Source organism: Cherax quadricarinatus, chromosome 74, assembly GCF_038502225.1.
Source record: "Cherax quadricarinatus isolate ZL_2023a chromosome 74, ASM3850222v1, whole genome shotgun sequence".
Classification (NCBI taxonomy): domain Eukaryota; kingdom Metazoa; phylum Arthropoda; class Malacostraca; order Decapoda; family Parastacidae; genus Cherax; species Cherax quadricarinatus.
The window spans coordinates 5,693,253-5,707,345 of record NC_091365.1 but is presented as its reverse complement, the minus strand read 5'-3'; the positions used below and the strand labels follow the sequence as shown (position 1 = coordinate 5,707,345).

At 44.3% G+C, this 14,093-nt stretch overlaps 1 protein-coding gene across 4 annotated transcripts in view; it reads right to left on the bottom strand.

Moving 5' to 3' along the window:
• The window catches only part of LOC128700239 (mitotic checkpoint serine/threonine-protein kinase BUB1), a 100,973-nt gene that overhangs the window by 36,648 nt on the left and 50,232 nt on the right, over positions 1 to 14,093 (bottom strand). For 3 of the 4 annotated variants that reach the window (XM_070100725.1, XM_070100726.1, XM_070100727.1), the window contains 4 exons: positions 13,763 to 13,927; positions 12,496 to 12,637; positions 11,996 to 12,112; positions 10,672 to 10,812 (listed from right to left, as the gene is read on the bottom strand). In XM_070100725.1, coding sequence (XP_069956826.1) covers positions 10,672 to 10,812; positions 11,996 to 12,112; positions 12,496 to 12,637; positions 13,763 to 13,927 — 565 coding nt within the window. The remainder of the gene's footprint in view (positions 1 to 10,671; positions 10,813 to 11,995; positions 12,113 to 12,495; positions 12,638 to 13,762; positions 13,928 to 14,093) is intronic. The other variant, XM_070100728.1, reaches the window with a different exon arrangement.

Here is a 14,093-nt window from a genome sequence, read left to right as displayed (position 1 = left end):
ATAGCAGCAGCTGCTACAGCAGCACCTGCTACAGCAGCTGCTACAGCAGCACCTGCTACAGCAGCTGCTACAGCAGCACCTGCTACAGCAGCTATAGCAGCAGCTGCTACAGCAGCACCTGCTACAGCAGCTATAGCAGCACCTGCTACAGCAGCTATAGCAGCAGCTGCTACAGCAGCACCTGCTACAGCAGCTATAGCAGCAGCTGCTACAGCAGCACCTGCTACAGCAGCTATAGCAGCAGCTGCTACAGCAGCACCTGCTACAGCAGCACCTGCTACAGCAGCTATAGCAGCAGCTGCTACAGCAGCACCTGCTACAGCAGCTATAGCAGCAGCTGCTACAGCAGCACCTGCTACAGCAGCTATAGCAGCAGCTGCTACAGCAGCACCTGCTACAGCAGCTATAGCAGCAGCTGCTACAGCAGCTACAGCAGCAGCTGCTACAGCAGCACCTGCTACAGCACCTGCTACAGCAGCACCTGCTGCTACCGCAGCACCTGCTACAGCAGCTATAGCAGCAGCTGCTACAGCAGCACCTGCTACAGCAGCTATAGCAGCAGCTGCTACAGCAGCACCTGCTACAGCAGCTATAGCAGCAGCTGCTACAGCAGCACCTGCTACAGCAGCTATAGCAGCAGCTGCTACAGCAGCACAGCAGCTGCTACAGCAGCACCTATACAGCAGCTGCTACAGCAGCACTTGCTACAGCAGCTATAGCAGCAGCTGCTACAGCAGCACCTGCTACAGCAGCTATAGCAGCAGCTGCTACAGCAGCACCTGCTACAGCAGCTATAGCAGCAGCTGCTACAGCAGCACCTGCTACAGCAGCTATAGCAGCAGCTGCTACAGCAGCACCTGCTACAGCAGCTATAGCAGCAGCTGCTACAGCAGCACCTGCTACAGCAGCTATAGCAGCAGCTGCTACAGCAGCACCTGCTACAGCAGCTATAGCAGCAGCTGCTACAGCAGCACCTGCTACAGCAGCTATGCTACAGCAGCAGCAGCAGCTGCTACAGCAGCACCTGCTACAGCAGCTATAGCAGCAGCTGCTACAGCAGCACCTGCTACAGCAGCTATAGCAGCAGCTGCTACAGCAGCACCTGCTACAGCAGCTATAGCAGCAGCTGCTACAGCAGCACCTGCTACAGCAGCTATAGCAGCAGCTGCTACAGCAGCACCTGCTACAGCAGCTATAGCAGCAGCTGCTACAGCAGCACCTGCTACAGCAGCTATAGCAGCAGCTGCTACAGCAGCACCTGCTACAGCAGCTATAGCAGCAGCTGCTACAGCAGCACAGCAGCTGCTACAGCAGCTATAGCAGCAGCTGCTACAGCAGCAGCAGCTGCTACAGCAGCTATAGCAGCAGCTGCTATAGCAGCAGCTGCTACAGCAGCTATAGCAGCAGCTGCTACAGCAGCTATAGCAGCAGCTGCTACAGCAGCACCTGCTACAGCAGCACCTGCTACAGCAGCACCTGCAGCAGCTATAGCAGCAGCTGCTACAGCAGCACCTGCAGCAGCTATAGCAGCAGCTGCTACAGCAGCACCTGCAGCAGCTATAGCAGCAGCTGCTACAGCAGCACCTGCAGCAGCTATAGCAGCAGCTGCTACAGCAGCACCTGCAGCAGCTATAGCAGCAGCTGCTACAGCAGCACCTGCAGCAGCTATAGCAGCAGCTGCTACAGCAGCACCTGCAGCAGCTATAGCAGCAGCTGCTACAGCACCTATAGCAGCAGCTGCTACAGCAGCTATAGCAGCAGCTGCTACAGCAGCTATAGCAGCAGCTGCTACAGCAGCTATAGCAGCAGCTGCTACAGCAGCTATAGCAGCAGCTGCTACAGCAGCACCTGCAGCAGCTATAGCAGCAGCTGCTACAGCAGCACCTGCAGCAGCTATAGCAGCAGCTGCTACAGCAGCACCTGCAGCAGCTATAGCAGCAGCTGCTACAGCAGCACCTGCAGCAGCTGCTACAGCAGCACCTGCAGCAGCTGCTACAGCAGCACCTGCAGCAGCTGCTACAGCAGCACCTGCAGCAGCTGCTACAGCAGCACCTGCAGCAGCTGCTACAGCAGCACCTGCAGCAGCTGCTACAGCAGCACCTGCAGCAGCTGCTACAGCAGCACCTGCAGCAGCTGCTACAGCAGCACCTGCAGCAGCACCTGCTACAGCAGCACCTGCAGCAGCTGCTACAGCAGCACCTGCTACAGCAGCACCTGCAGCAGCTGCTACAGCAGCACCTGCTACAGCAGCACCTGCAGCAGCTGCTACAGCAGCACCTGCTACAGCAGCACCTGCAGCAGCTACAGCAGCACCTGCAGCAGCTACAGCAGCACCTGCAGCAGCTACAGCAGCACCTGCAGCAGCTACAGCAGCACCTGCAGCAGCTACAGCAGCACCTGCAGCAGCTACAGCAGCACCTGCAGCAGCTACAGCAGCACCTGCAGCAGCTACAGCAGCACCTGCAGCAGCTACAGCAGCATCTATAGCAGTAGCTGCTACAGCAGCACCTGCAGCAGCTATAGCAGTAGCTGCTACAGAAGCACCTGCAGCAGCTATAGCAGTAGCTGCTACAGCAGCACCTGCAGCAGCTATAGCAGTAGCTGCTACAGCAGCACCTGCAGCAGCTATAGCAGTAGCTGCTACAGCAGCACCTGCAGCAGCTATAGCAGTAGCTGCTACAGCAGCACCTGCAGTAGCTATAGCAGTAGCTGCTACAGCAGCACCTGCAGTAGCTATACCAGTAGCTGCTACAGCAGCACCTGCAGTAGCTATAGCAGTAGCTGCTACAGCAGCACCTGCAGTAGCTATAGCAGTAGCTGCTACAGCAGCACCTGCAGTAGCTATAGAAGTAGCTGCTACAGCAGCTACAGCAGCAGCTACAGTTACAGCAGCAGCTACAGCAGCAACAGCAACAGCAGCAGCTACAGCAGCAACAGCTACAGCAGCAACAGCTACAGCTACAGCAGCAGCTACAGCAGCACCTGCAGTAGCTATAGCAGTAGCTGCTACAGCAGCTACAGCTACAGCAGCAGCTACAGCAGCACCTGCAGTAGCTATAGCAGTAGCTGCTACAGCAGCTACAGCAGCAGCTACAGCAGCAGCTACAGCAGCAACAGCAACAGCTACAGCAGCAGCAGCTACAGCAGCAACAGCAACAGCAGCAGCTACAGCAGCAGCTACAGCAGCAGCAGTAGCTACAGCAGCAGCAGCTACAGCAGCAGCTACAGCAGCAGCTACAGCAGCAGCTACAGCAGCAGCAGCTACAGCAGCAGAAGCTACAGCAGCAGCAGCTGCAGCTACAGCAGCAGCAGCTACAGCAGCAGCAGCAGCTACAGCAGCAGCTACAGCAGCAGCAGCAGCTGCTACAGCAGCAGCTACAGCAGCAGCAGCAGCTGCTACAGCAGCAGCTACAGCAGCAGCAGCAGCTGCTACAGCAGCAGCTACAGCAGCAGCAGCAGCTGCTACAGCAGCAGCAGCTGCTACAGCAGCAGCAGCTGCTACAGCAGCAGCAGCTGCTACAGCAGCAGCAGCTGCTACAGCAGCAGCAGCTGCTACAGCAGCAGTAGCTGCTACAGCAGCAGCAGCTACAGCAGCAGCAGCAGCAGCTACAGCAGCAGCAGCTACAGCTACAGCAGCTACAGCAGCAACAGCTACAGCTACAGCAGCAGCAGCTACAGCAGCAGCAGCTACAGCAGCAGCAGCTACAGCAGCAGCAGCTACAGCAGCTACAGCAGCAGCAGCTACAGCAGCAGCAGCTACAGCAGCAGCAGCTACAGCAGCAGCAGCTACAGCAGCAGCAGCAGCTACAGCAGCAGCAGCAGCTACAGCAGCAGCAGCTACAGCAGCTACAGCAGCAGCTACAGCAGCTACAGCAGCAGCTACAGCAGCAGCAGCTACAGCAACAGCAGCTGCTATAGCAGCACCTGCAGCAGCTACAGCAGCACCTGCAGCAGCTATAGCAGCAGCTGCTACAGCAGCACCTGCAGCAGCTATAGCAGCAGCTGCTACAGCAGCACCTGCAGCAGCTGTAGCAGTAGCAGCAGCTGCAACAGTAGCAGCTGCAACAGTAGCAGCAGCTGCAACAGTAGCAGCAGCAGCTGCTATGTCATATACTACATTGTTTCTAGGTAGAATTCACACAGCAATTCAGAATTTTTCATATTTGTCTTTTACATTAACATGTTGCCAACACTCATAGCTGTCATTTCTATTTTTCAAAGACTTGTTACAAGTCCCCTATTACACACTCAATAAAATTTATTCTACAGGCTCAGATGACAGATGAGGTCAGATAACCTTCAATAAAATTAGTCATCACATTTGTAGGAAAGAGCTAAGCCCATAAGGGTGGTACATCACCTGGAAAAATGAGAAGCAGACATTCCAGGAAAAAGGAGGACAGGTTAAATTCCTTAACTCCTCAATGATTCACCAGCACTGAAGCTCCTATGAAGTCAAAGCAAATTTATCAAATCATTTGCTTTGCAATTTTATTTTAGGAACCTGGGGTATATTTTGAGAACCTAGGCCATATTTTGGGAACCTGGGGTATATTTGGTGAACCTAGGGCATAGATTCCCAAACTTTTTCAGCTTGTTACCCAATTTAACATGCCACATAAAGCATGTTACCCCTTTCACAAAATGTTGTTATTATTGATATATATGGCTAAACGTGAACGTATACAGCCTCGCATACTCTGCTAATCCTAGCAAAACCATTGAAAACGTAAGAACCACACATACATTATATATAAAATTAATAATAGCTACAAATTCACAGTAACAGTGGGTAAATACTAACTATATACTGCACAGGGCAGTACACATACATACCAGCTTATGTCTACCTCAGCTGATGCTCACAGATAAACTGACAGTGTGAAATAGAGGCAGCCTCAGGAAGTGAGTGACACGTACTGGACAGGTCGATCTGGGCTACTGAGTGACTTTTGTCCTGAAGCATACTTGTCAAAATACTTTTGGGTTTCCACACACTTAGCTATATATTTCTTCTTTTCTAATACTGTATATTCGTTTTTGATGTTTATTGTTATTTGGTTTAACTTTATTACTTACTTATAATAGGTTTACTTTACAACTTTATATACTAAGACAAAGTTAACAATAATCCTCATACCGGGTACCGCATTGTTTTCTTGATTTTCAGAATTCATAACTTTTTTCTGTCACCCCTCCATTACCCCCCAAAAATGGTTAAATTACTCCCAGGGGGTAATTTACCCCCAGTTTGGGAACCACTGACCTAGGGTATAATTGGGGAACCTAGGGTTTATTTTAGGAACCTGTATTACATTTTGACAGCAATGACCTGCGAATGATTTTTATTATTTCTTCTCCGCAATGTTTAAGATTTATCAATGTACAGTGGACCCCCGCATAACGATGGCATCGCATAGCGATTTTTCCGCATAACGATTACTTTTATCGCAAAATTTTTGCCGCGCATACCGATTAAAAACCCGCATACCGATTTTCGTCCGAGACGCGTCCAATGTGCCCTCACATGTGCCGGCCGTCCCATTGTTTACCAGCCAGCCTCCGCGGTAACATCCAAGCATACACTCGGAATATTTCGTATTATTACAGTGTTTTCGGTGCTGTTTCTGGAAAATAAGTGACCATGGGCCCCAAGAAAGCTTCTAGTGCCAACCCTGTGGTAAAAAGGGTGAGAATTAGTATGGAAATTAAGAAAGATTTTGAAGGGTTTGGGGCTAACCCTGAGAAGCCTATGCCAGTTGTGGAATCCATTGTGCCTACTTCAAAGATTAAGGAAATGTGTGCAGAGTGGGTTGAACTGCAAACCTTTATAGATGAAAATCACCCTGACACAGCTGTTGCAAGCCGTGCTTGTGACTATTTCAATGACAATGTTATGGCCCATTTTAGGAAAGTCTTGAAGGAACGGGAGGTACAGAGCTCTATGGACAGATTTGTTGTGCGACAGAGGTCCAGTGACTCAAGCTGGTCCTAGTGGCATTAAAAGAAGAAGGGAAGTAACCCCAGAAAAGGACTTGCTACCTCAAGTCCTAATGGAAGGGGATTCCCCTTCTAAACAGTAAGAAGATAATGCTCTCCCCTCCTCCCATCCCATCAATCATCACCAGATCTTCAATAAAAGTAAGTGTCATGTAATTGTGCATGCCTTTTTCAGTTTGTGTGTATTAAAATTAACATTTCATGTGGTAAAAAAAAATTTTTTTCATACTTTTGGGCGTCTTGCACGGATTAATTTTATTTCCATTATTTCTTATGGGGAAAATTCATTCGCATAACGATTATTTCGCATAACGATGAGCCCTCTTGCACGGATTAAAATCGTTAACCGGGGGTCCACTGTATTTTCAATTTCAACAAGTCCTTCACTGATGAGAATTTTAAATACTATGGCTGCAAAAGCAGGAAAAAAATAAATATGGTTAACTTTTTATGCACAAAGAGGTAAAAGAAAGTAAACTAAAAATCAGTATCTAAAATAATTTAATAGATGAATATTTTACGAATTACTACAATAATACAAATGCATCGTACTTAAAAACTGTAGATATGGGCATACACACTAACTGTATTTAAAAAATATTACTCAACAATAGCAAGTTAAAAGGTGCAAATAAATATGAGAGCTTACTGAAACACCAAATACAAGATGACCAATGATAAAACTGCATTTTGGCAAGACAAGTATCATGGGAAAGTGGAGAAGAATCCTCCTCCTGTAAGCCATTCATATTGTAAGTGGCAACTAAAATGCCGGGAGCAAGGGGTTAGTAACCTCTTCTCCCGCATAAATTAAACATTACTACAAAGAAATGGACATGAAACAAGATAAAAGGAAATTCCTTCCCTATTGTTATCAAGAAACAGGTATATTTATGAATTGTGTAGAATAAAGTTTCTGACATGAGGCAGGACAACAGTCCTAAACTTATAAAACAAGTGAAAATTTTTGATATGACCAGAGTAGAACCCCAATACCTATAAAAGAAAAAAAAAAGAAAAAAGGCAGGCTAGCAGAGTAAAAAAAAATTCATAAAACCTTTGACACTTGAAGGTGGAAAGAAAACATTTAAAATTTCACTTGCACCATAGCCCTTAGGAACAGGGATATAGCAGTGATTCTGGGAACCAATATTTGTCATGCAATTTATGCACCCACTAATATTTAAAAACTTAAGCATTGCATTATATTAAACATGCAATACAGTGGAACTTCGGTCTTCATTAATTTGTTCCAGAAAGTCTGACGAAACCCAAATTCAACAAAAACTGAAGCAATATTTCCCAAAAGAAATAATGTAAATCCAATTAATCCATTCCAGACACCCAAAAGTATTAACAAAAAATACATTTTATAGAGAATAACTAGTTTTACATACAGAAAACAATGAGAAATGAATATAAAGGATTAATGAAATGGATAAATGAACATTTAACATCACTTTTACCTTTATTGAAGACTCTTGTTGGCATATGGATGATGAGGGGAGAGGGAGGAGAGGTTATCTCTACCACCATCACTACCACCGTCTACTACCATCACAACCACCATCACCCTCTACCACCATCCATCAATCACTACCACCCTCTACCTTCGCAGAGGGTGGTAGTAATACTCCTCCACGAAACTTTGCAACTCATTCCACTTTCATACTTTGCTACAAGTTCTTTCTTAAATTCTATCGTGTTTCTCGCCTTCTTTATCAAAGAGCTAGCACTCGGCACTTTCTTTGGCCCCATGGTGGCTTATTTAGTAGTCACACTCAACCACAACACAACAATGAATTATTACAAAATGTTTCAGATGAATGTGCAGGGTAATGCTCACTCGACAAGAAACAAAGCCAGACTGACTCAGAATGCACGAGATGCTTTGTGTGGACAAGGGCAGGCGGAAATGTTCAGTACGGCAGACCACTGTCAACTTGAAAATCGAGGTGAAGAACAAAAACGGACAAAATTTTGACGAAAAGCGCTGTCGAAAACCAAATTCGATGAAAACCAGGGCAAACGAAAGCCGAGGTTCCACTGTATATACTTGTTTTAGCTTAGACTAAAATTTCATCTATTAACCCATAAACGGTCCAAACGTATATACAGTGGACCCTCGACCAACGATATTAATCCGTTCCAGAGAGCTTATTTTTAGGCGAATTTATTGTTAGCCGATTCAATTTTCTCCATAAGAAATAATGGAAATCCAATTAATCCCTTCCAGACAGCCAAAAGTATGAAAAAAAAAAATTCATATGAAATGTACATTTTCCTACACAGAAAAACAAGGATACATGCACAATAAATACTAAATGAAGAATAAATGACACTTACCTTTATTGAAGAGTACTGATGAGTGATGAGACACTTTCTTGAACACTGGTATTTTCTGAGTGATACTACATGAGTAAAGGCTTCACTTTGCAATCCCCACTAGCATTACAACAAAACATGAGTTAGCCTGTCTTTAACTGGGTAGTGCCTTTTCCTCCTGAGTAATGTAGGTCCTGTTTGGCATTTTCTTCCAGAACAGGCCTGTTTCATCACAACTGAACACTTGTTGGGGTTGGAATTTTTCAGCTTCGCCATGCCTTATCACACTGTGTGTGCCACAACAATTCTTAAATCTCTCAAACCAACCTTTGCGGGCCTTAAATTCACCAATATGAGCACTAGTTCCAGGCATTTTTTTCCTGTTCACCTGGGTGTTAGTCAACTGGTGTGGGTCGCATCCTGGGGGACAAGATTAAGGACCCCAATGAAAATTAGTCAGACGGTCCTCGATGATGCACCGACTTTCTTGGGTTATCCTGGGTGGCTAAACCTCTGGGGTTTATCATTTCTCGGTAATTGTTTCTCGTTAGGCCACACCAACAACACACACTCCACATCCTCGAGTGGTACAGCTGACCATGGTACAGCAGCAGCTGACCGTGGTACAGCAGCAGCTGACCGTGGTACAGCAGCAGCTGACCGTGGTACAGCAGCAGCTGACCGTGGTACAGCAGCAGCTGACCGTGGTACAGCAGCAGCTGACCGTGGTACAGCAGCAGCTGACCGTGGTGCAGCAGCAGCTGACCGTGGTGCAGCAGCAGCTGACCGTGGTGCAGCAGCAGCTGACCGTGGTGCAGCAGCAGCTGACCGTGGTGCAGCAGCAGCTGACTGTGGTGCAGCAGCAGCTGATGGTGGTGCAGCAGCAACTGACCATGGTACAGCAAAAGCAGCAGCTGATGGTGGTACAGCAGCAACAGCTGATGGTGGTACAGCAGCAACAGCTGACCATGGTACGATAGCATTTCTCACCATTTTTACCACAGGGTTGGCACTAGAAGCTTTCTTTGGGCCCATGGTGGCTTATTTATCAGGTATAAGCACTAAAAACAATGGAATACAAAATATATCGCATGTATGCATGAAACCGTCAGCCCTGGCTTGTAAACAATGGCACACTAGCTGAAGGCAGGACAGCCGAGGCATGCTCAGCCTGGATGGACAGGCAGACACGTTCGGGACGATTGTTGTTAGTTTGAGTTTTTCGTTAGTCGGGCCAAAATTTTTACACTAAAACGCTTCGTTAGGCGATTTTTTCGTTAGACGATGCCTTCGTTGGTCAGGGGTCCACTGTATACATTCTCTCTCCCAGTGCCCCGAATATTTTGAAAAATATAAAAAAAAAATTTCATTGAAATAAAGAGAGAAGTTTTCCAAGTGTTACAGGACTAAAATAAAAAAATTAGGGTCAGTACTTACAGAGATATGAGGCTGCAAAGATGGCACTTAATGCTCACCTGAGGGCAACATCGAGTCCTGTCGCTTGAGGAAGTGTTGCCGATATACCATTTTTTCTCATTTCTATATTTTATATAATTTTTATGTTCTGATAATGACAATTTATTGTAGTTCTTGGCATTTCATAACCAATTCTTGTTCTGACACTAATATTAGGTACTGAAATTGTACTCAAATTGTCACAAACACATTGACAAGTGGACATTTACACCTGCCTTGGTCATTTACTATTGTCTAGGAATCTTTCTTTCTTTCAACACACCGGCCATATCCCACCGAGGCGGGGTGGCCCAAAAGAAAAAACCAAAGTTTCTCATATACAAGTATTTATTGGTCCCAGCAATGTTTTGGATACACGGGAGTATAGAAGAAGGAGGAGGAGGAGGAGGAGGAGGAGGAGGAGGAGGAAGTATAACTGTATTTGTGAGTACCTGTGAGACAGATAAAAAGAGATAGACAGAGACAGAGATAGACAGACCCTAAACTTGGGGTTAATATCACTTTCCTCTTAAAAGGGGAGTGTTAATATGACATTACATCAGTGAATCCTTGGTGTTTGCAGCACTGTTTGCTCGAGCTGGCACTCTCACAAGGTACTAAGTGGTCCCAGATTTTTTTAATATGGTGCACACCGAGTGTTAAGACCCATTCTATGCTGACCAGGCATCTCAGGCAAATTGTACCAAATTTGGAGGCAGGAAAATTAAAACGTATACATACGTTTGGGGCACTAGCGGTAAGAACATATATACATTTGGACTGTTTAGGGGTTAAGTAATCCATCTTGTTTATAAAATCATGAGACCTATATTCTTACAAAAACTTAACAATTTTCATAGTTTATTAGCAATAGTGTTTTGGTAGGCTAACCTTTGACAAAATCATCTTTTCTTTATTATCTGGTCTAGCTGATTTAGCTGAAGATGGCATTATATCATCCACATCCATCAACATTGCTGCAGCCTGATCGGGGTCAAACACAATCCCATTTTCTTCTTCCCGAAGACGATTCTGAAAAAGTGAAAATAACTGTTAGAATACAGTATATTAATGGGGAGTAAAAAAAAAAAAAATGCCAAACCAAGATTAAAGTTAATAAAAGTTATTTCAATTTAGACTGAAAAAATACCTATATAACAAGTTCTCTGATATATGAACATTTCTGCTTTGCCAAACTGTTTTCAATCAAAATAGAAATTTAAAATTAAATATAAAAATTTGGCACATCCATGTAATTACCTATTTGTAAATGTAGCAATAGCATCAGACCAACTGATGTGAATTTTCTTACTTAGCGTTAGAATCCAATCTTGCAGTTTGTCCAGATCCATTTGAAGCCTTTCCCTTTCCTCATGTTTTTGTTCAGTTCATTGGTTTCACATCAGTAAGCAGGTATACATCTGGTTTAACCTCATCTCTAATGTCATTCACGAACCAGAAAGTCATGGTCCTAATACTGATCCTTATGGAACCCCACTAATTTTTTTTTTTCAACAAACTGGCCGTATCCCACCAAGGCAGGGTGGCCCAAAAAGAAAAACAAAAGTTTTAAATTTAGTAATTTATACAGGAGAAGGGGTTACTAGCCCCTTGCTCCTGGCATTTTAGTCGCCTCTTACAACACGCATAGCTTACGGAGGAAGAATTCTGTCCCACTTCCCAATGGAGATAAGAGGAAATAAACAAGAACAAGAACTAGTAAGAAAATAGAAGAAAACCCAGAGGGGTGTGTGTATATATATATGCTTGTACATGTATGTGTAGTGTGACCTAAGTGTAAGTAGAAGTAGCAAGACGTACCTGAAACCTTGCATGTTTATGAGACAAAAAATGGACACCAGCAATCCTACCATCATGTAAAACACCCCACTAGTTACTCTTCCCCATTTTGATGGCTCTTCCCTAACAATCACCATTTCCTTCCTCTAAGGTACTGTTTGATCCAAGGGAGTACATTTCTTATTATTCCAGCCTGTTACAGTCTTTGAGAAACATCTAAGGAGTGCACAAGTTTCACCATGTTTTACTAAGTAACTGGTTCACAACAGCACTAATAATCAAGAATGGGTTGCACATCATAGGCAAAAAGTTTTGATCTAATCCATCTAGGCTGCTAAATGCCACTCTTATGTTTGCAAGCTTAGCCAATGATGCTGCTGATACTCTTTGCATGTGTGTATTTGCAGTAACATACCTGTAATGCCAAAATGCCAGGTCTTGAGTCAATCAAGCTCTCCCCTCTAGATTTGTCAGCTAAATAGCCAGATTTAGTGAAGTCTCCTGTCTGAATGGCAGCAGCTTCAAATGTATACTGAAACAGAAAAAAATTGGCAAAATTGCCAAAAACAGACACACAAGAGTGCCTAGCTGGAAGGACTGTATAGTATAGTGTTAGCAAGTGGCTGCCAAGCAGCTTCATTATATAACTTATAATTAAGATTTTTCAATAGAGCAACTGGTATCCCAAGTCTCTGAGTATTGAAAGGAAGCAAAAGAAATTTATACTTGTACACTACAACATACCAAGTTGCTGTATAGCTATTAGTACCGTAGCTACAAATAGGCAATTACACAGTAAAATGAGCAATAATACAGAAGATATGTAAATGATGTGGTCACATTTCCTTGTTATAATTCATGTTAGGAAAGAGAAAGATGCCCAGTAGTAAGAAATTCCTTGTATCTGGCACATACTTCAGACTGTGTGTTCGAGTGCTGATGAGAGCGATACATCTGACTGCTTGCAGAGAACCCGCCTTGTTGAGGAAGTCCATTAACAGACTGGCCACCAAGTGTTGTAGATGTAGAATATCCCGAACTGTTTGAGGATGATGACCTAAATAAGAAAGAATTTCTAGATTATGTTAGAAAATGACCATGTAGCATAGACATTAAAAGGCAATGTGGGTTCTCCAAGGACATAATTCAGAGGGGGAATGGGGGATTGTTGATGCAGTTTGGGCATGTTGGGGTTGACAAAGAGTAGTCTATTTATCCTGGATTGAAGGCTTGAGGGGTCAGCATTATCCTAGGAATGGTTAGAGGGAGTAATGGTTTGAGTTTCAGGGGATTAAGCATCCAGCAGGCTTGTGTGAGCATGTTAGGAGTGAATGGAGAATAACAGCTTTCATTAGATGTGCTGTTGGAGTGTGAACAAGGTAACATTTTGTAAAGGGATTCAGGGAAATTGGTTAGCCGGATTTCAAGTCTTCATGGGTAAGTGCAATGCTTGCACTCTAAACTAGGGGTGGGGAATGTTGCAGTCATCTGAATTATATCTGTATACTTCTGGCACGACAGAGATTGTCAAGTGATGGTAAAAGTTTTTTTTTTTTTTTTTAACCCGTAAACGGTCCAAGCAGATCTACGTTCACATGTGTAATGCTACAAAAGTAGATCTACGTTTTTTTACATATTTTCAAATATAACAAAAAAAAGTAGATCAAAGTTTTTTTACACATTGTCAAATGTAAAAAACAAAAAGATCTACTTTTTTTACATACTTTCAAATGTTGAAAAAACGTATACTGTATATACGTTTGGACCATTTACGGGTTAAAGTCACCCTACCATGGTTGGAGATGGAAGGAGTGAAACAAACATAGTACATTTTTTTCCCAAAACATTCTACCTCAGCTCAGCTTAAGGTATACTACCACCCCCTGGGATGTAACTCAACAGTCAAGTAATGCTTGGGTACCTACTTACTGCTAGTGAACAGGGTGAACAGGTGTAAGGAAAAATGCCTGAAGTTTCCACCTGTGTAGGGGCCTGAACCATGGACCCTCAGTATGTAAGCTGAGTGTGCTACCAACCAATGATGTAACTCTTAATGTGTTCAAATTATGGCTCAAAAACCAACAATAACTATTTTCAGTCATCATAATGATTAAAAATTCTTTGGTATCAAATAAACAGGTATTACAAATGGTAACAGTCATTTAGTCATTTCACACCATACCTAAATTCTCTTGAAGCTTCCATAATTGGAGAAAGCCCAGCCTTGGGTACAGGACATGGAGATGCAGGATGCGGTGGCAGATTGGGTGGAGGCATTATTTTACCACTATCCTCTTTTGCTCCAATGTCATCCATTTTCTCATCCTCGTCTACAAGAGGCAAGAGACTGGAAGAAAAAAAAAAAAAAAAAAAAAAAGATTGCATTAGAGCAACTGAAGGCACTCCTACCCTTTACTACTGTATTTTATTTATATGGAAATGCTAAATCCATAAGCATCAAAGCACTTGGGCAATGGAGAATTTGAGGCAATAAAATTTCATCCCAGATAGTG